General features: G+C 61.3%; 1 protein-coding gene across 3 annotated transcripts; it reads right to left on the reverse strand.

The window, feature by feature from the left end:
* Positions 1-26927, reverse strand: SOGA1 (suppressor of glucose, autophagy associated 1). Of its 3 annotated transcripts, none has more exons than XM_055722654.1 (15): positions 26164-26927; positions 17706-17930; positions 15960-16118; positions 13287-13349; positions 9186-10418; positions 8066-8182; positions 7768-7893; positions 7166-7396; positions 6889-6996; positions 6426-6593; positions 5113-5364; positions 4874-4945; positions 4417-4487; positions 2725-4174; positions 1-2629 (listed from the first exon to the last, which is right to left on the reverse strand). In XM_055722654.1, exons 1-15 carry the CDS (start codon positions 26860-26862, stop codon positions 2480-2482), a joined length of 5124 nt encoding a protein of 1707 aa, XP_055578629.1. In that variant the 5' UTR covers positions 26863-26927; the 3' UTR covers positions 1-2479. The 3 variants fall into 3 exon arrangements, with proteins under 3 accessions (XP_055578629.1, XP_055578628.1, XP_055578631.1); XM_055722653.1 differs by having other exon boundaries at positions 8066-8185; positions 26164-26926; XM_055722656.1 differs by lacking the exon at positions 26164-26927 and adding an exon at positions 18055-20162 and having other exon boundaries at positions 8066-8185.
* Between the last annotated feature and the right edge of the window lie 491 nt (positions 26928-27418).

Below are 27418 nucleotides of genomic sequence, written 5' to 3' on the forward strand. Positions count from 1 at the left end.
TGAGGGGTTGCAGGGCCTTTATTCATCACACGACAAGCAGGCATGGTACAGGGGTGCAGGATGGGACAGGCAGGGGGCCCGTCATCAGGGCAGAAGGTGCCCTTCATGCGACCTTGGCATGGACTGGTGAGAAGCAGCAGGAGGAGAGGGCAGGGGAAAGCGTGGTTTTGCCCGAAGCACCTTGGGCTTTGCCCTGGGCTGGGCACTGGTGTGTGGGGAAGACAGGGGCAGAGGCTGGGGGGGGCTGGGGCTGGATCAGCCATCTCCACACCTCAAGCAAATTTTCTCCACTGCCTCTGCCAATCCCTTGCTAGCCCCGGCTCAGCCCCTAGCCCCGCGGGAAATGCGCAGCACCGCTATTTACAGAGTAAGACGGAACTGACCAATATTACAAATAATTAAAAGGCAGTTGTAAAAATGAGAAACCACATTCCAAATGTAGAGAGTCTTTTAAAAACAAAACAAAAACAACAAACAAACCCAAAACCCCCATTACCAATGAAAATGCTAAAAAACACCCCGAAAGGATCTATGTACAGCAGGAGATCGCCTGCAGCAGTGCTGCGCCTGCCGGGGTGCAGAGACCTGACTTCACGGCAGGCAGGGATGCTGCCTGGCCCCGGCTGCTGGTGAGGGTGGGCAGCGCCTGCCCCGCGCGTCCCGCACCCGGGTGACAAGGGTCCCCGTGGGGCCGGCCAGGCGCTGCAGGAGCAAAAGGCCATCGGTGCTGGGCCGGCTGGGCCCTGGCTGATGCTGGTGTGTCCGGAGACACAGGCAGTGAGTGGCCGTCGCGGAGATGCTGACGGAGGCTGCGACGTGGCAGTGATGCAGCCTGCCTGCCGCGGGCAGTGTGCGGCTGGACGGGAGGGGGCAGCAGCTTCGGCCGCAGGAGCATTTTTAAAGTGAAGCTGCAAGATGACAGCAACGCGCAGAGGCCCTGGGGCAGCGTACACTGCCCCAGAGCAATGCACGGAACCCCTGGAGCAGTGTACAGAGCCCCTGGAGCAGTGTACAGAGCCCCAGAACAATGCACAGAGGTCCTGGAGCAATGTATAGAGCCCCTAGAGCAAGATACACAGCCCTTGAGCAATGCACAGAGCCCCAGGAGGCACAGGCACCTGCAGGCAGCTCCACCTGGGCGAATAGCCCCGGCAGGCAAGCCTGAAAATAGGTCAGGCAGCCGCCTCTGAAATTGCTGTTCTCTCCTGGGGCTGCAGAGGCAACAATGCTGCTCTGCATGGGGCTGGGATGCAGCCCCCTGGCTCCAGGAGCTCTGCACCACCACAGGGACTGTGGCTGCTGCCCCCACTCCCTCCCTGGCTAAGGCTTTTTCTGGTGGTGACCGAGGGACGCATGGCGCAGACCGTTGGCCATACTGCAGCCTCCCAACCCACAATCTCTTAATCCAATTGGTGCATCTCCAATATAGCTCATTTCGGTATTTTTAAAATGCACTTGGTTTTACATTGCAGGCTGTCCGGAGTTGGGCAGAGCCAAAAGTAGAGGGGGGAAAAAAAAAAAAAAAAGTATATTCAGCACTTGGAGGAGCAAATAACTACAAATGGCCCCAGGCAGGGAGGTGGGTGCAATGCAGGGGGCACCACAGCCGTGGCCCCTCGGGATGGCGGCAGGAGATACGCACGCACGAGTGCGCGCACGCACACACACACACACACACGCAGGCACACGCTGCCTCCCCCCACGCTGAGCACCCAGCGCCGTCTCTGCAGCTGGACGAGCCAGGGGGACTGCCTGGACCCTTCCCAGCAGTGAAGGCCCTCAGCTGCCCCCCACCCCAGAGCAAAAGGGTGGCCAGGGAGGGCCCCCCACCCAGCCCAGCCTGGGTGACCGCAGAGACCCTCCCCGCCTCCTTCCTGCCCGGGGAAGCACGCGCAGCCCCGTGGCTGATGCAACCGCACGGCAATCGGGGCTGGCAGGGATGCGCCGGGGCTCGGGCAGGGCGGGCAGCGCTGGCAGCGGCCGCAGGGACCGGAGCCAGCACCCTCCGCCCTGGGGGCCAGCGCGGCACCGCGCCTCCATCCATCGCACCCACACGGTCTCCCTGCCGCACTTCGCCCCAGCCCTGCCCTGTCTACCCGAGCAGCCTCCCTCCGCTGCTCTCCCCTTCTCGGGGCCCCGGCGAGCCCTCGCACGGTGGGGTCTCAGCTGACATTCCCGGGGTGGTGGGCACCGGGGAGGACCCCCCAGTGCTGGCAGTGGCTCTGAGGGAGCAGGTCTCCGCACAGACGGGAGGTGAAGCAGCCACCCCGGCGGGACATCCCCGCGCGCCCCGGGGCTACCGGCAGCCTGCGGCTCCGACATCTGCTTCGTAAGCGTCCCCGGGGGCGAGGGGACGGTTAGGAGACAGATGCGCCCGCGCTGCCTCCGAGAGGGGCCCCCGCGGGGTGGGTGTCAGCGCGGGTGCTCTTCCAGCAGGAGAGTGGATAGCAGGCACGCTGCGTCCCCCGGTCCCCCGTCCTCACTCACTCGAGACCCCCAGCTTCTCCTCCGCCCTGGGGGGGTCCGTGGGGTGCAGTTTGCACTTGGAGGGGGAATGGCGGACGGCGGAGCGGGATGGCCGGGCGAAGCAAGAAGTGAGGGATTGGGAGCTGCAGTCACAGGCCGTGTCCTGCAAAGATAGACAGGGCACAGGGGGGTTAGAGGGGTCAGAGACCGTGTCCCCTGCCACGGTGGGACACCCCGAGGGGCACCCTGCCTCGTTACCTCGCTGGCTATAGCCGAGATGAGGTCGGGGTCCCGCAGGGCTGCATCCTTACTCCCCTGGCCGGGGGATGAGGGCTTGGGGTCCTCGCAGCTGCTCTGCTTGAGGACTTTCTTGTTCAAGACACGGGAGATGTTTTCAGCTGGGTGGTGGGCGGCTGGGCTGGGGTGCTCAGCTCTCTTGCTGCCCTCCTCCCCGGTGGCTTCCTTCTTCTCCGGAGGGGCAGTGGGGCTCTGTGCCCGCCCACAGACGTTCCTGAAGAACTCCTGCACGAGGCCGTACTTGGGGGCTTCAGGCTTAGCCCTGCTGCTCTCAGGGCAGCCCGGCTTCCAGATGGACTCGGTGCTGCCTGCATGCTCTACCACGCTGAATAAGCTGGACAAGCCGTCATTGATGTTGCTGAGGACGGGGCTGTCACGGGTGGTGGTGGAGCGAGCCCAGGCAGAGCCGTTCTGCTTGCTCTGGTGCAGGTTCCAGAGGCTCCTGTCCTTGGAGGCGTCCAGCTTGGAGGAAGACCTCCTCTGGAGCTTTGGAGAGCCATATTTTGGGGAGCAGCATGGCCGCTCAATCCTGGAGTGGACCTTATCCAGGGAGGAGGAGATCTGCTTGCTGCGCACGGACACAAGGGAGGAGCTGCGTGGGGACCAGCTCTTGCCATGCACACCACTGCCACGCGGCAGGTCGGTCTGCAGGCCCACGCTCACCGTCTGAATGGTCTGTGTCCCCACATGGGCCAGCCCCACTGTCTGGCTGGAGGTGCTTTTCACCTTCCTCTCCAGTGAGCTGGAGCGGATGGCCTGCCGCACGCAGTTGGTGATCTCCTTCATGTCATCACTCATGTTGCCAGAGATCTCCAGGTCGTGCAGCGACGGGGGAAAGCGGGGCACGGGTGGCACTGTGCTTTCCACCGTGCCACCATCCAGCAGCTCTCGCTGCTGCTTGGAGAAGTTGCACAGCCACTGGCTGTAGGTGCTCTCAGCACTGGCTGACTCCTCCGGCTCCTTCGGCTTGGCCATGGTGAACAAGAAACCAGGTTCGATCATGATCTTTCCCTCCTTGTTGTGCACCAGAGGTGCCTCCAGCCGCCGCACCACGGGGGGGCTGTAATAGATGCGGATCCCCGTCTTGTCAGGCGCTGTGTAGCTCCTCTGCATTTGCTTCTGGGCTGGGTCATGCCCAGAGAGGCTGCTTGCCCGCGAGTAGTCCCAGGAGGAGATGCCCACCTTCTCCTTGGCCAGGCTGTCGGGGGAAGGTTGCTCAATATTCACATATGTACAGTTTGAGGGAGGAACGCCAGTGCTGTCCCGGATCCCGCTGGGCAACAACTGGGCAGCTGCAGACGCCTTTTTGGCCCGGGAATGGTCACCCAGCCCCGGTGTGGTTTTTCCAGGGAGGTAGGGAGAACAGTCGAGCAAGCTTTCAAACTCTGACATGGAGGAAACGGACTTGGTCCTGTGGGAGGAGAGAAGACGGGGCTCACAAGGGGACTGGGCAGCAGTCTGGCACCTCACTCCCACCCCAACGGGACCCCTCCTGAGCACCCAAGTCCTGCTCCTCATGGGAGCCCTTGGCATCCAGGACCACCCTGGACCATGGCTGCATCTGCCCCCAGCTGCTGGGGCTGCCAAGCCTGGGGAGAGCCCCAAGCAGCCTCCTCCATGCCCCAGGGACCATGTAGACACCAGTGCACGTACCTTTTGAGGTTGGTTCCCTTGGCTTCTGCCTCAGAAATTGTCTCTTTGTCTGTGATTTTTTCATTGAGAGCCTAGGAGGACACAGGAGAAAGCTCTGGTGTCGGCAAGCACAGGACCAAAGCACACAGGTGCTCTGGAGCAGAGGCTGCACCCTGCTCCTCTCCAGCACTACTTCCCCCATGCAACCAGGCCTGGCATCCCATTCCCAGGGCTACATGGGGCTTACTGTACCCATGTCTATTTTAAATAAAGTTTTTATAACCTCATGGAAGCCCTTGGGGTTCAGCCATGCTCTCCACCCTCTCATTCTCCCCAGCCCCTGGTGCTCCCCTTTGCAGCCTCATTTGCTGTTCAAGGGGGTGTTACTTGGGGTTCACAATGGGATCTCCCATCTAACCCTGAGCATAGACCTGAGCCCAACGAGCATCTCGAGAGCCCTCTGCCTGCTCTTGCACACCTCTTTCCAGTTGCTGCTGTGCTTCTCCATTTCAGAGTGCTTCAGTGCCCATGGGTTGGCTCCTTTCTGCAACTGGAGAATGTGTTGGTCACTCAATGTGTGCAACATGTGCCCCTTTGGGCAAGCAAAAGCATTTGCTGCTTGCCCTCAGTGTGTGCCTTGAGTGCGTGCTCTTGGGACACACATGGAGGGCAAGTGGCAGAGGCTGGAGGAATATTCACGATGCGGGGACACCATACCTGGTTGATTTTGTTCTGCAGGTCCTTCGCTTGCTGCTCTGCCTGCTGCTGCTCCTCCTTGAAGCGGGCCAGGAGCTCCACTTTCTCCTGGTTCCAGTTCTTCTCGCTGATCTGCAGCTGCTTGGTGAGGTCCATGACAGCGCTGTAGGACTCGGCTAGGAGATGCTGGTGCTCCTCACGCTCCCTCTTCAACGCTACCTTCCAGTCAGGCAGCGCGCGCTCTGCAATCCCTTTGCCTGCCTTCGACTCCAGCTGCAGGGACATGTTGGTGGCTGTGGGGGACCCATGGCTCCAGCGTGGTGCTGGACATCCCCAGCAAAGGGGCAAGGCTGTGGGCACCCTGGTTCCCAGTGCAGACCCCGTGCTGCCTGGGTCAGGCAATAAGCGTGTCCCCAGGGCTGTGTTGCACAGCACGGCTCGCCCGTGGGCACAGCCAAGCTGCAGCCAGCCCTGGCTTGCAGCCACGTCATGCCACACGGCCCGGCAGACGGTCACCCAGTGGGACACAGGCTGAATGTCCTGCCTGCTCGTCTGTGCTCTGCCTGCAATCCTGCCTGCTGGACCTGGCTCCTGGAGAGGGGCAGCATCACCTGCAGGGCTGGCAGAGCAGATGCCAAGGATGCTGCTGTTGCTGGCAGCCAGGAAGGCACCTGAAACTGGGGTGCTGCCACCACGGCAGCTCTCTTTTGGGGTGGGAGAGAGGGGAACTGGGGACTGCTGCTGAGCTCTGCCTGCATGCCTGAAAGGTGCCGGCACCCACTCTGGGGAGCGAAGCTGATGTACGGCCATGGGCTGCTGCCAGCACAGTGCGAGGGAGGGGAAAACCCTCATCACCCTGAAGGCAGGGCTGGGGGACTGGTGGGACTGCTTCTGCAGGCAGGAGCTTCCCCCAGTGCCGAGGCTGCCCTCCCTCCACCTCCTGCCCTCGCTGCAGACATGCATCCACAGGGGTGCAGAGCCCCCACCTGCGCCATCACCTGCAAGAGGAGAGAGGAGTGCTTTGATGCTACTCCTAGATGCCTATCCTGGGGAGGGATGGTGAGCACGGGTACCATCCTACCCACCCCAGACAAATCCAGCAGAGGAATAAAGAGCATCCTCTGCTGCTCTGCAGTCAGATTTTCATGCCAGCACTGTTGCTATAGAAACTCGCCTGCTGGAGTGGCTGCTAATTGAGATTCCCACAGTGCCACCCCGCCTCCCAGCCCTGCCCAACAGCCAGCGCCTGGCACTCAGCACAGGCAGCCCCATCCCCACATCCCCACCAGGCAAGGAGGAGCTGTACCAGCCCGTGGGGTGTCCGGGGCTCCCACCTGGGCGATGTGGCACTTGAGCTCGGCACGCTCCATCTCCCAGGCAGCCTTGGCCTTGGTGAACTGCTGCTGCAGCTCGCTGGCACCGCGCCGCTCCTCCCGCAGCTCTGTGCACAGCTCCTTCAGGGTCACCTTCATGTCTGCCAGCGTCTTGATGCACTCGTTGGGCTGCCGGGGGATCAGGGGTGAGCAGAGGGAGCTGGGGTCCCATGCTGGAGGAGACCCAATGGGGTAGGAACCCGTGGGAGCTGCCCTCTCTGCAGCCCACCCCCGAAGGCTGCCCACCTGTGGGGTGAGGGACAGGGGGTGCCACCAAGGCAGGGGACCACCCCCTGGGGTGACATGCCAGGGGGGAGCATCCCCTTTCAGCCACGCACCCCGAGAGGAGCTGCTATCCCACACCATGCAGCTGCAGTGGGGGCTGATCCTGCCCACCCACTGGGCTTGTGGGGACCCCACTCACCGTGCTGGGGGTCCAGCTGTCCCCGGTGCACATCTTGTTGTCTGCCTGCTGCTGCGGGGCGAGCTCCTCCTCCTCCAGCAGCAGGTACAGCTCCTTCATGCTGTTTACCTGCAGGAGACACCATGGCTGGGGTGATAAGGGGATCCACAGCAGGAACCGGGGTCATCCCAGCAGCCCCAGGTGGGATGCATAGGCATGAGGGATAGCCCCTGGGATGCCCAACGGCAAGGTCTCCCCTCCATGGCAGCCAAGGTGGAAGCCCCTCAGCCCACAGTACCTCCAAAAAGTCCTCGCCCTCATTGTGCACCATCTTGCCCTGGCGCCAGTGCTTGAGGAACCACTTGAGCTTCATGAAGAGCAGGAGAAAGCTCTGCCTGAACTGCTGTGACTCCTGCACCAGCAGGTTCTTCTCCTGGCTCCAGAACTTCTGCTCCAGCCGCCTCTGCAGGTTCAGGCTCTGCAGCTCGAACTCCCGCCGCAGCAGTGCTTTCTGGTGGTCCTCCTTCAGCTGCAGAAAGAAGCACAGGCTCTGAGACAGGGGCTGGTGGCAGCGACATGGTGCTTCTGCCCCAGGGTCTGGGCTGAGCCTGGTGCCAACCCCTTATTTAACACCCCCAGGAAGCTGCCATGCCCTGGCAGCGTGCTGGGGACAGCAGGGTCATTGAGGCATTGCCATGGGTAGAAGCCCTGCGTGGCTGCACACCCATGTCAAGGAGGATGTGCTCAGCCCCTGTGCCCCTTGAAGATGGGACATGCTATGTGTGCGGTCCTGGGTGACACCTGGGTCCCCAGGTGGGTCATCAGCCTGGGGCTGGAGGTGGCACGGCTGTGGGTGTGGGGACACCTGACTCCCAGGGATCATGGCTGTTGCCTACTCACCTGGCAGATCTTCTGTGAGAAGTTGTCCACCTCGTCCTTCCTCAGCTGCCTCTCCTGCGAGAGCTGCTCCTGCAGTCCCCGCAGGCTCTCGTTGGCCTCCGACAGCACCAGCTGCAGCTCCTTCATCTGAAACAGCCCGGGGAGGGGATGGGGATGGCGGGCTGTGCCTCCCCACATCCCTTCCCAACGGGGCTCTGCAATTCCCTTGTCCCCAGCCCTCAAGAGGTACAGCCCGTCCCCGCAGCCCTGTCCCCAACCCGGCAGCCAAGGGGACACAGCTCCCCAGCCCGTGTCATACCTCGGTGGCGTAGGAGTTGTTCTCCTCAGGCCGGCAGGTTTTGTAGCTCCGGGGATGCACGGGGTCTGTGTCCTTGGTGTGGGGGATGCGGTAAGGGTCGGTGTCCCTAAAATCAGGCTGCTGCATGCGTGGGCAAGTTAATGAGAACAAACCAAAAGAGCGGGAAGAAAAAAAAGCCAGAAAACAAAACAATGGGTCTCCGAAACAGTAAAGAACTACAAGACAACAAAAAGGATGATGAGGAGAAGGAGCTTCATCACCATGGCGGGAGACAATGCAGAAACCAAAAGGAAACACAGGATGAGGAGACACGTGGCCTGGATTGTTTGGGGAAAGGGGAAAAAAGAGAGAAAGAGGGAAAAAATGTGCAAACACCAGTTACGGTGCCATGCAGTGACTGGGGAGACTGGGACCTGGGGCTGGTGGGACCACATGCAGAAAAATAGGACTCTGAACAAGTGAGTGTGCTCCAGAAAGGGGCTTGTGTCTGCAGCCCTGACCACCACCGGCGACATCCCTGGCCCCTGGCACGAGCTGGCCCCCCCTGGGGAGGAGGGGGAAAGCAGGGCGTGAGCTCTGCTGCTCCACAGGCGCTCCTCACTGGATGCAGATTTGCCCTGGAGTCTTTGCTCTCCAAATTACCCTGCCTGGGTACCACTAGGGGCTAAGGCTTCTTGCAGCTGGGGTCCTCACAATTTGGGCTGCTTTCAGGAGGCTGCAGGCTGCTCTCCTCCCACCCAGCTCATCCCCAATAAGCAAAGGACTTTTGAGCTGGGGATGTTGGGCTGAGCCAGGGACAACAGCCAAAACACTGGTCCCTGCTAAGGCAGGATGGTACCCAAAGGCCCTGGCTGTGGGCAGGGCAGCCTCGGCACCACCAGCCCGTGCCGGGATGCGCCAGGATGTCCTTGCCTCCTGCCCTGGGCACACTCTGTTGGAGCAGAGTCCTACCTTGTTCCCGGTGCCACTGGCATGCAGCGAGGTGTTAGTCTGGGGTTTGCTCTGGAGAGGCTGGAGGGAGGTTACGTTGGGGATCAGGGTTTGCTCCGTTAAAGCGGGAGGAAACAGGGCAGCAAATAAAGCGGCAGCTCCTGCAGGGGACATGGGAAGAAGCCCGTACCTGGAAGTCAGAGGCATGCTCCTTCTGCAGTCCCTCTTTGGTGGCATCGTGGCTGCTGGGGCCGGAGAAGGGGAAAGAGTCCGTGTGCTCCCTGAGGCCACTGGTGAGGTTATCCACCCTCCTCGCGAAGCAGCCCAGGTCCTGCTGGAGCACGCCCAGCCGCATGAGGAGCACGTTCATCAGCTTGGCATCGCTGGGGCTCTCGCCACCGCTACCCACCGCCTCACCCAGCAGCCCCCCCATGCACTCGTTGTCCAAGCAAGCCTTCAGCCCAGAGGTGAAGCCATTGGCATCTGAAATCAAGACATCGATCGCTTTGCTGACGAGCGCCACTTGGTCCCGGATGCCCAGCAAAGTCTCCAGGTCCTTGGGCTTGAGCAGGTTGGCGGGACCATCGGGCACCTTCCCACCACTGGGCACCCTGTCCTGCCCATCAGCTTCGCCGCTGCCCATCCCGTCCCTCCAGCCGGCGGTGGGGATGCACTGTGCTGAGTCTCCAGCCTCAGCATCAGTCTCCAGCATGGGCCGGGTGGTCTGGCAGGAGGCCAGGTCGCAGCGCTGGAGGTTGGACAGCAGCACACGGTTCTCGTACTGCAGCTTCTTCACCTTGCCACTCAGCTCGCTGATCTGCACCTTGGCTGTGGCCAGCTCCTCCTGCGAGGGCTCACTGACCACTGAGCAGCTGTCCTCCGACAGCGTCACGTCCAGTTCATGGTCCGACTTATACTTGGTCAGCTCATTCAGGAGGAGCTTGTTCTGGTCCTCCAGCTCCAGCAGCGAGCGCCTCAGCAGCTCGGCCTCCTCCTCCACAAACTGCAGGTGCCGGCGCAGCTCGGCCACCGTGTCCCCTGTGTCCCCGCAGCCTGAGACACCCACCAGGAACCGCGCATCCTGCCCCGGCAGCTCTCTGTCCCCCTGGCCCTTCATGTCATCCATCTCCGCCCGCAGCCCACGGTTTTCCACCTCCAGCTCCACTATCCTCCGGCTGAGGATGTTGGCTTCCTCCTCCACCAGCTTCAGGTGGACCTTCAACTCAGCCTCCCGGGAATGGGGAGAGTCGGCTAGCTCCTCCACAGAGAGGGAGCTGTCAAGGTCCCCATACAGGGACCTGTACTTCAGCAGCTCCTCCTTCATGCCATCATTCTCCTTGGCCAGCTTGGTCAACTTCTTGCACATCAGGGCCGACTCCTCCTTGGCAAAATGCAGCTGGCACTTCAGGTCCGCACTGTCCTCCTGGGGACCAAGAGGACGCAGGCATTACAAAAGTGCTCCCAGGGCCATGGGGACTCTGAGCCAACCCTGGGGACATGCTGCCCTCCCACCCTAGTAATCCTGGGGAAGCCGCAGCCCCCATTCATGGAAGGGAATAAACTTTGAGATCCATCCTGGAGGCTTTCAGGGAGAGTGCAGAGACAGGGCAGGATGCCTGGGCAAGGAGACCCAATGTTGTAGCTCCAGGAAGGACACTGAGCCACCGCCAGGGATGTGGGGACAGAGACCAGCCCTGCTGCAGCTTGATCCACTGCGGGGAGGAGGGGAGGGAAAGCTGTCAGGCTCCACAGAGCAAAATAAAAGCCATCAACAAGGTTTCCTCCCGAAAGCTAGCAATGCTGAAACAACTGGCACTGCTGCTGGTGCAAACCCCCTGCCAGGGTCTGCGCCTCCTGCTCAGCCCCCAGTGCTCCATCACAGGGCAGGGAAGCAGTGGTTTTGGCTGGAGACCTCCCAAAGTCCCAGCCCGTGCCCAGCTCGCATCCTTGCTGCCACCACCTTGCCAGGGGACAGAAAACCCAGGCAAACCTCCTGCATCAGCTTGCCGGTCCCTTCCCATGCCTCTTTGCTTCTTGGGACTGTTTTTGCACATGTTTTTTTTTTTTTAAATTTAGCAGTTAGGATCTCGGCTGTTTGCCCAGGCAGACTGTTTCTCTGCTTTGGAAAGCTTTTTGGATGAGGGACCGGGATTTCCTGACGTCCAGCTCACGGCTTCCTGTGCTGTGGGGTCACTTGAGTGCTCCGAGCTCTGGTGCGGTAGCTGCCAGGAGGGGACCTGCTGGGCTGTGACCCGCACCCTGTGGCACCTGCTGGAGCCCAGGATGGGTGCTGGAGGCGGCCAAGCCCTTTGCCAGGTGGCTGCTGGCCCTGGCATCTCTCTGCCTGGTTGAACTCATCCCCTTTTCCCGCTTCCTTGGCTGGCAGAAACAAGCCATCCCCCTCTTCGGGTGCTCCTGACCTCTCAGCCCCCCAAGCTGTGCCCACACTCACCCCCCTCCAAACCCCACAGCAATTTACTCTGCAGACTTCCCAGGCTGCTCATATCAAGGCCAGGGGCACCGCAGGGGCCCCAGGAGTTTGGGGTGCTGTTTTACTCCCCAAACACCCCACCATGACCACAGGAACCACCCTGCTGCTCTTCTGTGCTTGTGCAGGGAGACATGGCCTCGCTAAGGCGCTTTAAAGCCATGCCCCCCCTAATTAGCTGCAGAGATTAGGGGAGGGCCAGTGCGGGCAGCTCTAGCTGCCGGGGCAGACATGACCTCAGTTCCTGTTTTTCCAGGGGAAAAAAAACCACAGTAGTCTGACATGTCCCTCTGCCCTTTGGCATCACTGGAGGGACACGCACATCCCCAAAACCACCTGAGTGCTCCTAGGGTCTGGGGCAGAGCTCAGCATCGAGCCTGCCCCCCCCCCCCCCCCAGCTGTGTTTCTGGTGAGTGCTGATGCTCACCCAGTGCAGCCAGGCAGGAAAGGGGCCCAGAAGCCACGGATGAGTCACGAGCATCTGTGCCCGTGGTGCACCAGGCCATGGCTGCACTGGAAAGGGAGCAGCTGGCGGGGGCCACATCAGGGGCATTTGCACCCAGGGAAGCTCGGGGTTTGCCTTCCAGCACCGGCTCCTTCCTGGAGCATCAGTCCCAGCACACAGCTGGGACCGCATCCAGCCCTGCATCCCCAGGCTGAGGGGTCCCAGCTCCGCGGGGGTGTGGGAAGCAGAGGAGGGTTTTACTGTGGCCCAGGGCTGGGGCGTGTTTCCTGCCCCAGGAGGAGGCAGACGAGGGGCTGCATTTCAGCCTCGGGAAGGGGGGTGATGGAGGGGCTCCCGGACAACCCCCTCTGCTTGGGGCACAGCCGAGTGTAGGTGCAAAGCCACAGTCTGCTCTTTGGCAGAATGGGGGGCAGGACTTGGGGACCATCAGCGGGTCTGAAAAGGCTCTCAAGGACGGAGTTAAAGGGAGATGATAAATAAAAGACAAAAGGGGGAAGTCTTTGAGGGCCTGGGGATCCCTGCACGGCGTGGGCTGTGCCAGCAATGATGCAGGTCAGCCAGAAACCTCGGGGGTGCTCAGGGTCCTCATCACAAGATGCTCTCAGCAGCATGTGGCAGGAGTGGCTTTACAGGGTCTCCCTCTCTGCCCTGGCTTTGAGGAAGAAGATCTACTCCCCAAAATAAACCTTTCAGGTCTTTTGCCTTTGAAAGAGGATTTTTCCAGTCTTAAAACACTTGCATTTCTATTCCCGCAACAGCAGCTCTGCCCCTCCGAGCCCCAGTAACAGCATTAGCGAGTCACAGCAGCTCAGCCCAACCGCAAGTGACAGCTGAAATCCTGCTGCCCCAGCAAATCCCCCTCCCCGCGTGGCCCCAGCATGGGCCAGGGACACCATGGCCTTGAGCTGCCCCCCACAGGGACCCTCAGCTCCCCCAAACCCCCAGGGCCACCCTCGAGCACGGCTGCTGGCACAGGCAGGAGGGACCCAGGCTGCAACAGCCGCAGCCCAAGAGCAGGAGCAGCTTCGCAGTGTAAAAGCCAAAGTCCTTCAGTTCCTTGCTGCAGTCCTGACACACGGCAAGGGTTAAAGCCATCAGCCAGCCACTGATACTCCATTGATAAATGAGACAAGGGAGTGGTTGAGGACAAGAGGATGGCCCAGCGCATCAATCCCTCCCTTATGCTCTCTCTGAAAGGCAGGAAAGCCCTGCAAGCCAGGGGATGGCACTGCCATGCCCAGGTTTACTTCTGAGCCAGGAGTGGTCCCCAGCTGGCACCACGACCTGGGGTGCTGGTGGGCCACCGTGGCGTGCCCCGGCCAAGCTGGTGCCAATACCTGCACTGATGGTTTCTTCTCGGTCTTCCCGATGGAGCGAGACCCCCGCTTCTTCAGGGAATTCTGCAGAGAGGAGAGAACGAGTTGTTAGCCGCAGCGATGGCATGGCACTGTGGCACGGACAGACAGACCCAGCGTGGATAGACATTGATGCCGATTTCTCCAGCTGCTTGTGAACCCCAGGAAAACACCAGAGCCCCAGTGGGCTGAGGCCCTTTGCTTTGAGGGAGCTGGACTGGTAAGCATCATATGAGGTCTGGCCAGAAATTCCCCCCGCAGGCAAGCGAGCAGTGGGAGAGCAGGAGTGAGCAGGAAATGAGCCGTGGAGAGGCTGAGTCACGGTCCTGTCAAGGCTGGATGGAGCGGGGAATCCAACCCCCAGGCCAAGGGGTGGCTCTTGGGGCATGCCAGCATGGGAGCAGCAGATGATGATGTTCCCCATCCCCTCTTCCCCAAGCAAGGGACATGTCCTGGTCACAGCTATGGGTAGGGCTCCTCCGCAGGACAATGCTGACTCTGCCCTCACTGCTTCTGGTGACACCAGAGACAATCTCCAGGCCAGCGAGGACAGCTGGGAGATGGGGAGGCCAGTCAGAGCAGTAAGGCAGACTGGAAGGGGGGGAGAAGAGCAGCTGCCCAGAGCAAAGCCAGTTAGGAGGGCAGCTGGGGGAAAACCCTCAGGAACATCAACGCAGCCCCCCAAGTGCTGGCTGATCCGTGCAGCCACCCTGGACCTATTTCCAAGCTGGCGCTGAGGCCCAGCAGCCAAAGAAAGCAGCTGTGAAATGTAAGCTGCTGCCTGTGCCAAGGTGCTGGGCTCCAGGCTTTCCTATTAAGGCCACGACCATCGCTGGAGCTGCTGCTGCTGCAGAGCCTCTCCCGGGGGCTGGCTGTGCCACGTCGGCATCCCTCGCCCCCACCGTGCTGGGGACCAGGGCTGGCAAAGGGCATCACCCAGCCCAAAGCAGCTCCAAGCACAGCACCCTGGGGCAGACGGTGCCTGTCATCGCTCCAGCTTGGGCGCATCCCTTGGGGTGGCCATGCCTAAGGGTCTGTTCGGTCAAGCTCGATGTGGCAGGCTTAGCACCGGGTACCTGAACCGACCTGCTCCCCAGGACATGCCAGGCGGGGTAGAGCCTGCGGGGCACATGCATGTGCCTTTGGGGATGATCTGCCCATCCCAGCAATTATCCAATAATGGGAGAAGCCTCTTGGAAGGGAGAAATAATCAGCCCTGAGGGGCGAGCCCGGCCCTGCGCAGCCTCCACTCTGCTGGCTTGGCTGCTAACAAGCTCTGCCACGCTCTGTGCCCTCCAGCAGCAGCGAGGAGGTGGAGGAGGGCTGTTAACTCACTCCTTTGTCTAATTATCGCTCTGCAATCAGTGAGTAACCCCAATGCCCTTGCCCGCCTGGGGACATGCCACCCCCAGCTTGGGGAGCTGTGCTCTGGCATCGTCCCCCTTGGGCTCACGCAGCTGCAGAGGGGGGCTGTGTCCTGTCCCACGCTCTTTTTGCCAGGGCAAGGCAGCAGCTGCCGCTCAGGTCTCCCTGCACACTGACCACGCAACCATTTTCTCTGCCTGTTTTTCACACACGAGAGTCCTCCAGCCCAGCTCCTGCTGCTGCCGTTTGTTATTCAGCCTGCACTCGCTGGCTGCTGGGAAAGCCATTTCACGCCTGTTAGCGGAGGCTGTGCAGAGGAGGGACAAGATCTAGGGTGACGCTGCTCTGTGCCACCCCACGAGAAGGGGACTGCAGAGGGGATGGGTGTGACTGCAGCTGGGTCCTGTGGCTTGCCAGGAACCGGCCCCAGAGACCCCAAGCCGCGTGCTGGCTCCCTGCCCAGCCGCACAGGGAGGGGGCATTGCTGTGGGCAGAGAGCCCCCTCCCTGCATCATGTCCCTGCATCATGTCCCCATCCTCAGCGGGAGCAGGGCCAGAGCTCTGCCACGGCACATCTCCCATGCGCTGCCCTGACGGCTCTGCCAGGGATGCTTCCCTAAGCTCCCCAGGGACCAAAGGCATCCCGGGCAGCAGGGAAGTGGGTTACAAGTGCTGCAACGAATCACAAGCCCAGACTGTCACCAGGATGCCTTTCCTGTCACCAAGGATGACATCCTCCTGTCTGGGAGCTGGTCCCAAACCAGGCATGGCATGGAACACCCTGGACCTGTGGGCACATGCGCGGCACACGGCTTCCCGGGACACTGATGAGATTGTGCACCCTCCCAGCTCCACAGCACCGCCAGGACATCCCTGCCATGCAGCCCCATGGCTCAGCATGACTTGAATCAGCAGCACGCAGGCAGGATAGGGCCAGCACTGGGCACTGTGCCAGGAGCACAACAGACTCCACACATCGTGCAGAGCTTTGGCCAGCGGGAGCTGGGCACAGCCCAGGTGGCTGGGCTGAGCAAGTGGCGGAGGACATATAAAGTGGCTCTAGTGCAGGCAAAAAGTCCTGTAGCCCTCCCAGGATGGAGTAGAGCCACCCCATGCCTGCAGGGTGGGCGAAGCATGCCTCACCCAGGGCAGGTGCTGCTCGGGTTTCGCAAGCATCTGCAGCATGGTTTGGGTTTCAGCAATGCTGAGCAGGGATGGGGGATCCTGCAGTGCAGGGCCAGGACACCTGCTATGGGCAGAGCCTTGGGGATGCCTACCAGTCCCCCTCACCTCTCGGAGCTTGTCCATCTCATTCTGCACCACCTGCTTGGCCAGCTCAGTCTCGATGAGCCGCTGGCGCAGGTCCTCATTCTCCTCCTCCAGCCTGATCCTCTTCTTCTCCACTGCCTCCAGCTCATTGTGGAGCCGCACAGAGACGTCCTTGGCCACCTGGGGACACAACAGGGCTGCCATCAGACTGGGCACAACACGCATGGGGCTGGGACCGCAGTGCCTGGGCACCTACAATCCTCATGCAGAGATCATCAGGTTGTTACTGAGACCCTTTGGAGCAGACACTGTGCTGAGTGACACCCTGGTCCCTGTGTGTGCCCCCTTGCTCGCATGCTGTGACTGCTGTTCCCCCTTCACCAGCTGCAATGCTGCTCCACATCCCCATCCCCAACCCAACCCTGCCTTTCCCAGTCCTAACATAATACTGCAAGATGCTTGTCACCTTTTTGTATTTTTTTTCCACACCATGAGGCTGGAAAAGCCCCCAAAAGGCTGGAAAACCTGGTGGGTAGCACCAGAGCAGGCAGCCCCTCACTACTGGCAGCAGCTGTGCAGGCCAGGAGAAAGCCGAGCTGCTGCATCACATTACAGAAGAAAACAGCAGCTGCCCCCGGGGTGAAGGGTGCCTCCATCATCCTGGGCAAGGCCCAGGGACCCCCCACTCCAGATCCCTGCAAGTGAGCAGCCCCTGGCATAAAGGGAGCTTAATGGCATGAAGTGTTCGCTCCCGCATCTGTATGAAGGGAAAAATTGTCCCCAGTTCCCCCGGTCTCCTGCCCAGCCCGGGGCACGAGCACTGTGGAGGCAGCAGCAAGCCCCACTGTGGGCTGGGCTCATGTTTCCCCCGAGGATGGGCTGTTCTTTCTCCCCCAGAAAGGGAGAACCTGGAGGAGGGTGTTTTTGGCAGCAGCACCCCAAGCTGGGGGCTGCTGGGTGGTCTGGGGAGGGGATCGGGCCCCCAGCAGGGATGGGCAGTGCGAGGTGGGTTCACAGCCCTACACTTGTGGCATGCCTCGGCTCTGGGACTGGCTGTTTTCTGCTCAAAACCCCGAAGTTACCCCTTGAGCAGTTGCCTGTCCCTGCAGAGCTGTCCCCAGCTGTCACTGCACCCCACTCCTGGCAGCAGCCATGTCGGTGAGAGCCCTCAGCAAACACTCACTGGCACCAGCGGCTCCTTGAGGGCCAGGAGCTGGAGAGGGTGAAGCAATATCACCCCGCAGAAATGCCCTCGTGCCTGCCCAGCCTGTGGTGCCGCAGTGCCCGGGGCTCTGCAAAGTTTCCCCGACAGCCGAGAGCAGCAGCCCCCAGGTCCCCAGGCTCCCTCCCCGTGCACTCGTGCTGCTCCAGCCCGCGGTGGTGGCCCCGTCCTGTCCCCACTGGTGCAGGATAAGGGAGCCCAGCCCTGGGGCACAGGATCAGGCTGGGCTCCAGCCTGCACAGGATAAACCTCACGTATGGCATTACGAGACCCCCATCCTTGGGCAACACTGGCCCTCTCCACCCTCAGGATCCTCCCAAAGGCCCCCATGCCCAGACCACGTGTGAGCTGAAAGCACTGCTCCCCACTTCTCATATCACCACTGCCAGCGGGGAATGGCAATGCCCCCGTTAGCAACCTCATAAACAGCGCAATCCTGCAGAGCTCCCTGCACCCCAGCATCCCCTGCCACCCCCTCGTCACCATAAACCACTCTGGGGGACATGGGGACTGCCTGGATGGGGATGTCGCCCTTCCAGCCTCACCTTGACGTCCTGCTCGAGGCTGTGGATGAGCTCGCCGTCCACCTGGCCCGTCTGTGCCACGCGCAGGCTGCGGCGCTCGGCTTTGCGCAGCCGGTACTGCAGGATGCGGCAGGTCTTGCTGGCCTGGTCCAGCTGCTGCCGGAGCTCCTGCAGCTGGTAGACATCCTCCTCCATGTAGACATCCCTCATCTCCAGCATCTCCGCACGCAGCTCCTCAATCTCATCCTGCGAGGAGATGTGTGTTAGAGGGGACAGACCCCACAGCTTGCTCTCCCCTCTTCTCCCCCTGGGACACCTCCCCACCATGGCTGCCCTGCCCTCCTCCATCCCACGAGCCATTTTCACAGACCTTCGACCCCTCGGGTCAAGCCCCATCCTTGCAGGAAAAGGGCTCAGAGCCAGCTAAGCACCATCACGCACTGGCAAGCCAGCCACCCAAGGTGGGGACAGCCAACACAGGCGCCTGTAAATATCTGCGGTAAAAGAAAGAGGAAGGTGGGGGAGGGAGAGGAGCTGCAGGAGCAGCACAGGCGGCAGCCACGGCAAGAAAAATGTAGGCTGTCTTTGGAAAAGATGTGTCAGGGAGGCAGGCGAGGGAAGGAGGAGATGGCAGGCGAGGACAGGGGAGGCAACGCAGGGACACGAGTGAGACGCTCCCGGTGCTGGGGACCAGGGGTTGCCCCTTGTTTTGCCACCAAGGGGCAAATCGCTGGGCTGGGAGAGGCTCATCACCATGAGAGCTGATGAGACTGGAAAGGGGAGTAAGGGGGACCCAGTTCAGCGATTTGCCCCTTGCAAATGGGATGACATCCTGCTGGCACCAGCGCTGACCCAAACCCTCCGCCGGGTCTGTGGCACATGACTGCTGTGGATCCCCTGCAACAGCCACAGTGCCACTTCCCCATCCAGCACAGGGCTACAGCCATTGGGGATGCTCAAGGACTGTCCCCTCGGGTCCCTGGGGACCCACACAAGCTGTGCTGCCCAAAGCTCTTTTCACGTCCCTGTGAACACGGTCTCCACCCAAATTCTCCAAGCAAACGCTCCAGTGGTCTCACCGGCTGTTCTCCTCGACAAGACCCAGTGGACCTGGCACGCTCCTGGGAAGGGATCAAGCATCTGTTTTCCTGCCAAGAAAGCTGCACCACTAAACACCTCCCATCACTGCCAAATGCAATTGCCACGAGATGTGAGGGGCTCACGCTGCTGCCTTGCACCATGTCACGGCCAGGGAAGGGACAAGAGGAGGATCCAGCACAGGCAGAGGGGATGCACTGCCCCGATTCACCCCAGGCAGAGGGGGACAGGACCCCACTGCTCCCGAGACTGCCCATGACAACGACCTGAGACAGCAGCACCACGCCAGCTCTGCCAGGCACTGGCACTCTTGCTGCCATGCTCACCCAGCCCGGACAAAGCCCCAGCTGCAAGAATTCCCCCAAAAAGCAAAGCTGAGCCTGGCGAGGGGGGGAGGCAGCTGCGGGGACAAGTCACAGTCGCTCACTGTTGGCTTTAAACACTATGTGACAAATAAGGAACGTCAATTAGACAATCCCGGATTATCTCTGGGCCTAGGCTGCTGGAGCCTGGCGGCACCACAGCCACCAGTGTCCTGCCACCCTCCACCGCTGCTTCTTGCTGGGGGTCTTGAGAACAACAGCAGGGCAGAAGCAGCCCCAAGGCACCGAGATGGGCAGTGGGGTGTCCCGCGGACACCTGGCTGGGCTGCGCCAGGGACAGCTGGAGACCATCCTGTAAAGGGGCACCACTGCAGGTATGTGTCTGAAACACTTCGCGGACAGCTCAGGCATGAAACCCTCGAGGGATGGACCACACACGCCCGCAGACAGCCCTGTGACTGCTGTGATGCACCGCAGGGTGACAAACCTGACGGAAACCCACTGCCAGCACTGCCCACGCCATGGCCCTGGGGACACCAGCAAAACCCCCGTAAGCCAAACCAGACTGGGGAGCTGGTTTATGGGATCTATTCCTTGGGAGTTTTCACGGGAAAAAATCCATTCTGCATCAGAGGCGAGCAGCTGCTCTGCAACAGGGTGGTGGAAAACAACCTTTCACCACCAAAGTCACGCGAACTGTGGCTTGGATATGACTGTAGGTGCACATGGAGCTGCCTGCGTCCTGCTCCAGTGCTGACCATGCCAGCTCCCGTTTGCCATGCGGCTTCCCCAGGCAGCAGCCCAGCAGGGTAGGGAGAGGGACCTTGGAAAAAACCCAACCAAACCTCACATTTGCTGGAAGGACGCCTGGGCTTGCCATGCTAAGAGCTGCTGCTTGTTTATACCTCGGGCTGTAGCAACCGTTATTTTACAGGGAGGCCATGTCCAGCACGAGCTTCTGAGCGGCTCTTTCGTAGGGTGCTTCCCCAGGGATCAGGGCTGGAGGGATTTGCAGCCAGGCCAGCGCTGTGGGGGGTGGGAAAGCAGTGCCTCCCTTTGCTCCAGCTGCAGGAATTCACCCACACCCTGTAATGCCAATAAACCCTTGAGTGGCTGCAGCCCAGCAGCTGCACAGCCTGCCCCAAGCTTGCTCCTCAGAGGCAAGCCGTGCTGCTCAGCCATAGTAACTGGATTAGGAGTGCAGAGCAGAAAATGCCAGCAAACTGAGAGAGAATTTAGGATGGCAAAGCTGACCTCCTCTGTGCCAGGCTGCCGTGGGTGGCACAGCCCCACAGTGTCTGGAGGCAGCGCATGGGGTGCAGAGAGGTCCCCTTATGGCTTTGGGGGTCTGTGATGGCCACTGAGCCTCACCCTTTGCATCTGCACATTTTTTCTGGAGTTGATGCCCAGCTTAGCAAAATCAAAGCAAAAAAATCCATTTGGATGGAGGTGAGGGCTGAGCCAGCCGCAAGGAGGAACCCCACAGAAATATCCCCAGTTCAGGGGGGCTCTGCGAGCATGAAGCACCATAAGCGATGGTAAATGAAGCGTGAAACAGAGACAAGGACAAGATAAATGACTTCTTTCCCACACAACTGCCCCTGGGGACTGCCAGGCTCCGCCACTTGTCCCATAATCAAAAAGGCGCCCACCCCTATGCAGAGTCAGAGCCTCCCAGCACCCATGGGCTGCTCGCCCCCTCCATCCTCCAGGGTTATCCACCACTGCATCCGTGCTCACCCCATCCCTGTCGCAGCAAAGATTTTGTGGTGTTTTCACACTAGAAGTCACCTGTCTTGGAAAAGATGCTGGGGATCTGCAGTCCAGGGAGACTTGTTTCACTGCCCAAGGGACAACAGTGTGCAGGAGCAAACACCCCACTTGTGTTTGCAGGAGCCAGGTTACACTCGATGGAGGAATCCAAGAGACAAGATAACTTCAGCCATCTTCACGCAAACCTCGGAGACACTGTCTCTCCTTGGGAAGATTATTCAGGAAACTAAAGAAGCAGTAAGGTGGGATGCAAACTGCCTGGGTCCAGTTCAGACACACACCCCCCCACACACCCCGGTGTGTTTTCACAGCAGAAGGTGACAGCTACAGCCCTGTCCATGTGACCGTGCCCACTTGCAGGACATCGGCACCTCCAGGCAGGGCAAGACCTGGAAAGGGCTGAGCTTTAGGGCGATGGCCCTGGCAGGAGAGGGACCAGTGAAGAAGGCTGAGCACACCCCAAAATGCAGATCAGACCCATCATGGGTTGCAGCAGCAGAGTTAACCCTTTAATCTCCTGCCCAAGAGGAGCTGCATGCTGGCTTAGGTGCCTGCAAGAATGCAGCAAGCTCAGACCAAGCCAGGGGACCTGCGCTGTGCAACGCCTGCAGCTCCTCAGCAGGATCCGCTATCTTTTAGAAGCAGAAAGCAGCAATGGATACAAAACAGGATCATGCAAATAACGACATGGCTGGCTGTCGTGCTGCTGCCAGCGCATACACCCTCAGCTTTGGCAGCCCCAGACTCTGGGGTGCAGCCAAGCAGCAGCTGCCTGTCCATGGGGGACGGACGGGCGGCTCTCCGGGGAGCACAGCCCTGTCTGCATTCGCACCCTCAAACCTCAGCGCAAGATGCAAGGAAGGAGAAAGGGTGGAAGCTGCCTGTGTGTTTTGCATTGATGCCTTTGTGCAGAGCTCGGGGCTGTGCTGGCAGCGGCTGCGCCCGCCGGAGAGCCTGCAATCCCTCGGCTCTCCCTCGTGCGAAGATGGGGATTACCGTCCAGGAGCAACAAGCACTGCTTCCTCTGAGATTACAGGACAAAAGCAGCAGCTTTCAATTAACTCTGAGCCCCTGTCAGACAGAACAGGGAATTATGCTAGGGAAAAATATAAAATCAGAGGGGATTTCAAAAGGAAATTGCCCAGGGTACCCAGCATGTCCCCTTGCCAGCAAGGGGGGTCCCAGTAAACGCAGCTCACCCCAAACCCATGCCAGGGTGCAACGGTTCAAAGGATGTGTAAGGCACACCCATGCGTCATTGTCACACACAGGGGTTTCCTTAGGTGCACTAAGACCAGCTCTCGCCCAGCTCTGACAGTAAACATCAGCCATCCTTCCCTCCATGTCATGCTGGAGCTCGATGCAGCAGCCCGAGCTGAGCCCTGCCCCTGGCCGGCACGCCAGCTCCCGCTCGGCAGAGAGCACAGCACATCAGCGGGGGAAAAAAAATCAACATTTCTCAGCTTTACACCTGCCCCCATAAATTAACAGGCAAACAGCTGGGGGCTCTCCGCAGCCCAGCCCGTGTTGTGCAGCATCTGAACAGGCGAGAGGCTGCAAATCCCTTTCCAGAGTGGCTGCTGGAGAAATGATACACAGCAGAGCTCTGCACCCCGGCTCTGCCTGTGGTTAGTGGGACCCCCAGGCATGGTCCCTGGCCCTGTGGCCTGGCAGGATCCGAGCAGCAGCACGGCTGGGACCCAGCGCCAACCAGGCTGCCCAGACACAACCTCCAGGTCCCCTACGCAGACCCTGGTGCCCCTGTGTGATGCCCTCAGCGAGCCCTCGCTGGTGCCATGCACCAGTCCCCAGCTGCCTTGCAGGAAATGAGGCACCCATCCACCCACCCTACCTGCTTCTACACAGAGCTGGGAAACGCACCCAAACCCTGAGGGACACAGGGTGACGCAGGGCTGGGAGCAGGAGGGAGCAGGCAGGACGGCGCTCCCAGCGTTACCTGGCCCTCACCTAAGCCCCTTCCAATGGAAAGGGTCTGCAGGCATCCCCTCCCCTCGCTCCAAACCCTCTCCTGTGCCCACTCTTTGTCTGCCTGTCCCTCCGCAGCTGCTGCCGTATCGCATCTCACATTTTCCAGCCCACTGAGCAGGCCAGGAACTGCTCTCCATTGCATGGCTCAGCAACGGCAAGACCCGGCAAGGACACCCAGAGATGTCCCCTCCCTCACTAGGCATCCAACCTGCACGTGAGAAACCACCCTTTTTGAAGAAATGCTTGAAATAACCCATTTATGGGGGGTCACTGCAGGTGCACACACCCGAGAGCAGGGCAAGAGGAGACACCAGGCCAGGTGGTACACTCAGAACAGGAGAAGGAAGGCAGAGCCTTGCAAAAATCTGGGTTGCAAAGAGAAATGGGTGAAGTGTGCTTAAACATGTACATTTTATTATGGCAGCCGAGGAGAGATGCAACATGAGCTGGCACTGTTACCGAGGGCTGCGATGCACTCTGCCAGGAAGCTCCAAAACCCTGTGTGCATCACATGGGCGTAGTAGCACCACACATGTCTGGCCCATGCCAAAATCCTCCCACCCCTAAAATTCCTCATTTCTTTTTAAAAACACACCAGGTTTCAGCTGGCTCCAATGAACAAATAAAAAAGATACTAATTTGCAGCTACTTGGGTGAGTCCTAGGAAACAAGTCATCTCTGATAAGGTGATAACGCCTCTGATATTCACCCACACCTGAGGGGAGGGGAGCTGCTGAAGCCAGGGGCCATCCCTGCAGGGTCCCTGCGTGCTGCTCTCCAACCTGGGCTGCGTGGCAGGGCGGGTGATGCCAATAGCTTGGGTTAGGGCTTTATTTTTGCCATAAGGCCCCAAATCCCCCGATTTTTAGCACAGACAGCACAAGCCAGCACCCTGCTGCAGCCCAGCACAGTCTTCTGCTCCTTGCTGGAGAAACCAGGCAAATCTTCCATCTTTTTTTTTGGAGCACAAGGGTTGCATGCGTCTGCCTGTGGCTTCTGCCCAGCTGGAGCCAGGGTACCACCCCAGCAGTCTCCTGCTCAAGCGTCAGGAGAAGTGAGCGACAAAACCGAAACATGGTTATAAGCCGGATGCACATGTCAGGGAGGAGACCCATGTGCTGGCGCGAGCACACATAGATGTCACAGTGAAGAAACCACCAGCATCCCCCTGGTGTTTCTTGGTGCATGCCTCCAGCAGCTCTCAGCTCTCCCCATGGCTCCTGGCCAGGCGATTTCAGTTGCCACCCCGCACAGCAGGTAAATAATCACACCCCGCACGCCTGCAGCTTGCCAGAAAGAATATCACGTGGAAACGGAGGAAGCAATTGCTCAGTTCACAGGAACAGCAGCATTTGCACGCGTGTTCTTGGAAACCGGAGGGGCCTCATCTGTATTTTTCCAGCTCTCTGTAAATCAAAGCCCTTAAGCTCTTGCTGCTAATTCTGGCAGGAGTTGGGACACCAGCTGTGAACCAGGGCTTTGCTAATGGACAAAGGGCCTGACTGAGCATCTTCCAGTACGTCACCCAATGCCTAGCTCCCACCTCATAGCTATAATCCCAACACATTTACAAACTTTGGCACCAGCGGTTGAGAGCTGGCCTGACCTCCAACGTGTGACATCCAAAGAGCAGCCAGCGAGAGGTGGCACCTACCCCTGAACCCCCCAGCAGGTGACTGCACCAGCATCTCATCCAGAGCTCTACCTTGAAGAAGAGCAGAGTGCACAAAATGCCTGCAACCCACTGGGACACAGCATCTAGCGGGTATTTGTGCCCACCCTGCAGCAGGCAGCGTGTGCCAAGGTGCACCAGGTCGATGTGTGACCGGAGGCGGAACAGCTGTGTCCCTGTCCCCACACAGCATGTCTGCCCTGGCTTCACCATGTGCCTGCCACACACCTGGAAAAAGGCCCCGGGGAACCAGTGGAAAGAAGCAAGCTGGAAAATCTCCCCAGGGTCTGGCAGCATCAGTAGGCAGGAGAGCAGCGGGGAGCATCCCACCCTGTGCCAGGCTGAGCTGTGCGCAGCTGCACGGGGTTAGGTCATGCCATGCTGTATCCCAGGATGTCAGACTGGGCTAGGCCAAACTGTGCCATGGCAAGCCACACCAAGCTGTGCTGAGCAGAGCCGTGCCATGCTGAGCTGTGCCTTGCTAAGCTGTGCCAGCCCTGGCTGTGCTGAGCCGAGCCACGCCAAGCTGGGGCCATGCTAGGCTTGGCCATGCTGTGCTGAGCCAAGCTGCACCCATCTATGCCATGTCAGGGCAGGTCATGTCCTGCTGGGTCCTACCAGGCCAAGCTGGCCCACATTGTGCCAACGCATGCCCTGTGCCAAAGCGTGCCATGTCATCCTGAGCCAAGTGGTGCCCAGCCACGCCGCACCACGGTGGACCATGCCCAGCTGGGCCTTGCTGTGCTGGAACAGGCCAGGTCTTGGCCTCAGCCATGCCATGCTGTGCCAAGCTGAGCTTTGCCCTACGTCCAGCTGGGCCATGACAGGCTTAGGCAAGCCATGCCCTACATCCAGCCATGCCACACTATGCCGAGCTGAGCCAAGCCCAAGCCCATCCCCAGCACGCCAGGCCATCCCCAGCTGTGCCATACTGCCCTGAGCTAAGCCCAGCCATACCATGCCAAGGCCATGCTCACTGATGCCATGCTGGGCTGAGCCATGCCAAGCCCTGCACCCAGCCATGCCACGCTGCCAGCTGAGCCCGGCCAGGCTACGCTCAGTGGTGTCGCCAGGCTGAGCCAGGCCATGCTGGGCTGAGCTGAGCTGTGCCCTGTGCCCAGCTATGCCCAGAGATGCCTCACTGTGCCACGCTGTACCTGGGGACGCTGTGCCATGCTGAGCTGTGCTTTGGGATGCCATGCCATACCGTTTCCAGGGATGCTGTGCCATGCTGATGCCCTGGGATGCCATGCCATGCCCAGAGATGCCACACCATGCCATGCCAAGCCCAAGATGCTGAGCCACGGTGACCCATGTCCTGGGATGCCACGCTGTGCCATGCTATATTGCCCAGGATGCTGCACCATGCTGAGCCGTGCCCTGGGATGCCACACCGTGCCATGCCGTACCCAGGGATGCTGAGCCGTGCCCTGGGATGCCACACCGTGCCATGCCGTACCCAGGGATGCTGAGCCGTGCCCTGGGATGCCACACCGTGCCATGCCGTACCCAGGGATGCTGAGCCGTGCTGAGCCGTGCCCTGGGATGCCACACCGTGCCATGTTGCACGCAGGGCTGCCGTGCTCCGCTCCCGCCCCGGGCCGCCGTGCCCCGCCGTGCCCACCTTGAGATAGTCGTTCTCGGAGCGCAGGTCCTCCAGCTCGCGGAGCAGCCCGTCGGTGCCGGCGTCCAGCAGCTCCTCGGTGAGGTCGGAGAAGGCGAGCGAGGTGCTGAGCTGCAGGCGGCTGCTGGCCATGGAGGCGGCCGAGGGCTCCTCGGGCAGCGGCGAGGCCTCACCGGCCGAGGGCGGCGGCGGCGGGGCGCTGCCCGGGGACTCGCCGTCGCTGCCGCTGAGCCCCAGCTCCAGCGAGAGCAGCTTCGCCTCCTCCGAGGCGCTGCAGTCCGACACCTCCGAGCTGCTGTCGGTCAGGCCGGGCCCCGGCCCCCCCGCCGGCCCCGGTCCCGGTCCCGGCCGCCGAGCCCCGGCCGCCGCCGTCTCCGCCCCGCGGCACCGCCCCTTCGCCCGCAGCGCGCCGCGCCCCGCCGGCCCCTTCCCGCCGGCCCGGGCCGCCGCCGCCGCCCGCTTCTCGGGGCGCCCGTCCTTGCCGCCGCCCGCCCGCCGCGGGTGCGCGCCGCCCGCCGCCAGCCGCGGGGCCGCGCCCGGGTGCCCCCCGCCGCCGCCGCGCCGGCTCTTGGCCAGCGACCAGCCGGGCACCTCCTTGGGGCGGGCGGGCGACGGCGCCCGCTGCGGCTTCTTCTTCCGCTCCGGGAGCGGCGGCGGCGGCGGGGCGGCGGGACCCTGCTCCGCCGGAGCGGCCTCCATGTCCCGCTGCGCTGCGCTGGGCTCGGCCCCGGCTGCGGCTGCGGCTGCGGCTCCGCCCGCCCCGCCGCCGGGCGGGGACGCGCGCGGGCGGCGAACAAAAGGCGGCGGGGGGGGTGGGGGGGCGGCCGTGCTGGCGGCAACAGCGACCCCTCCGCCCGCCCGGCGCCGCGCACGCCCCCCGGCATCCCCGGTGGGTGAGGGGCGCCATCATCCCCCCCCACCCCGGGGCGGTGGCACCCCCGTGGGCAGGGGGTCCCCGGGCGTCTGCGGCGGCACCGGTCCTTGGGGGCAGCCTTGTCAGCGCCCGTGGGGGTGAGGGTCCCTGAGGCACCCCTGGGGGTACCCTCACGTGTCCCCTGCAGAGCGGGTCGCTGGGGCGTCGCGGTGGGGAAAGGGTGCGCTGGGGTGTTGCGGTGGGTGGGGGTCCCTGGGAGAACGCGACGGGTAAGGGGTCCCCCAGGACAGGTGGTCCCCAGGGCGTCCTCAGCAGTGCAAGTTCCCTGGGAGTCCCAGTAAGCGCAGGTCCGCCGGGGCAGGCTCGGAGGTGGGGGTCCCC

This window comes from Falco cherrug, chromosome 10 (genome assembly GCF_023634085.1).
Source record: "Falco cherrug isolate bFalChe1 chromosome 10, bFalChe1.pri, whole genome shotgun sequence".
NCBI lineage: Eukaryota > Metazoa > Chordata > Aves > Falconiformes > Falconidae > Falco > Falco cherrug.

Bases quoted from the DNA above. Each gene is read 5' to 3' on its own strand.
- SOGA1 (XM_055722653.1), bottom strand. From the start codon at position 26,862: ATGGAGGCCGCTCCGGCGGAGCAGGGTCCCGCCGCCCCGCCGCCGCCG. The intron at 6,594-6,888 runs GTGAGTGGGGTC...ATCCCCCGGCAG, and splicing joins ACAGCTGGACCCCCAGCACG to CCCAACGAGTGCATCAAGAC. The intron at 5,365-6,425 runs GTGGGAGCCCCG...ATGTCCCTGCAG, and splicing joins TCAAGTGCCACATCGCCCAG to CTGGAGTCGAAGGCAGGCAA.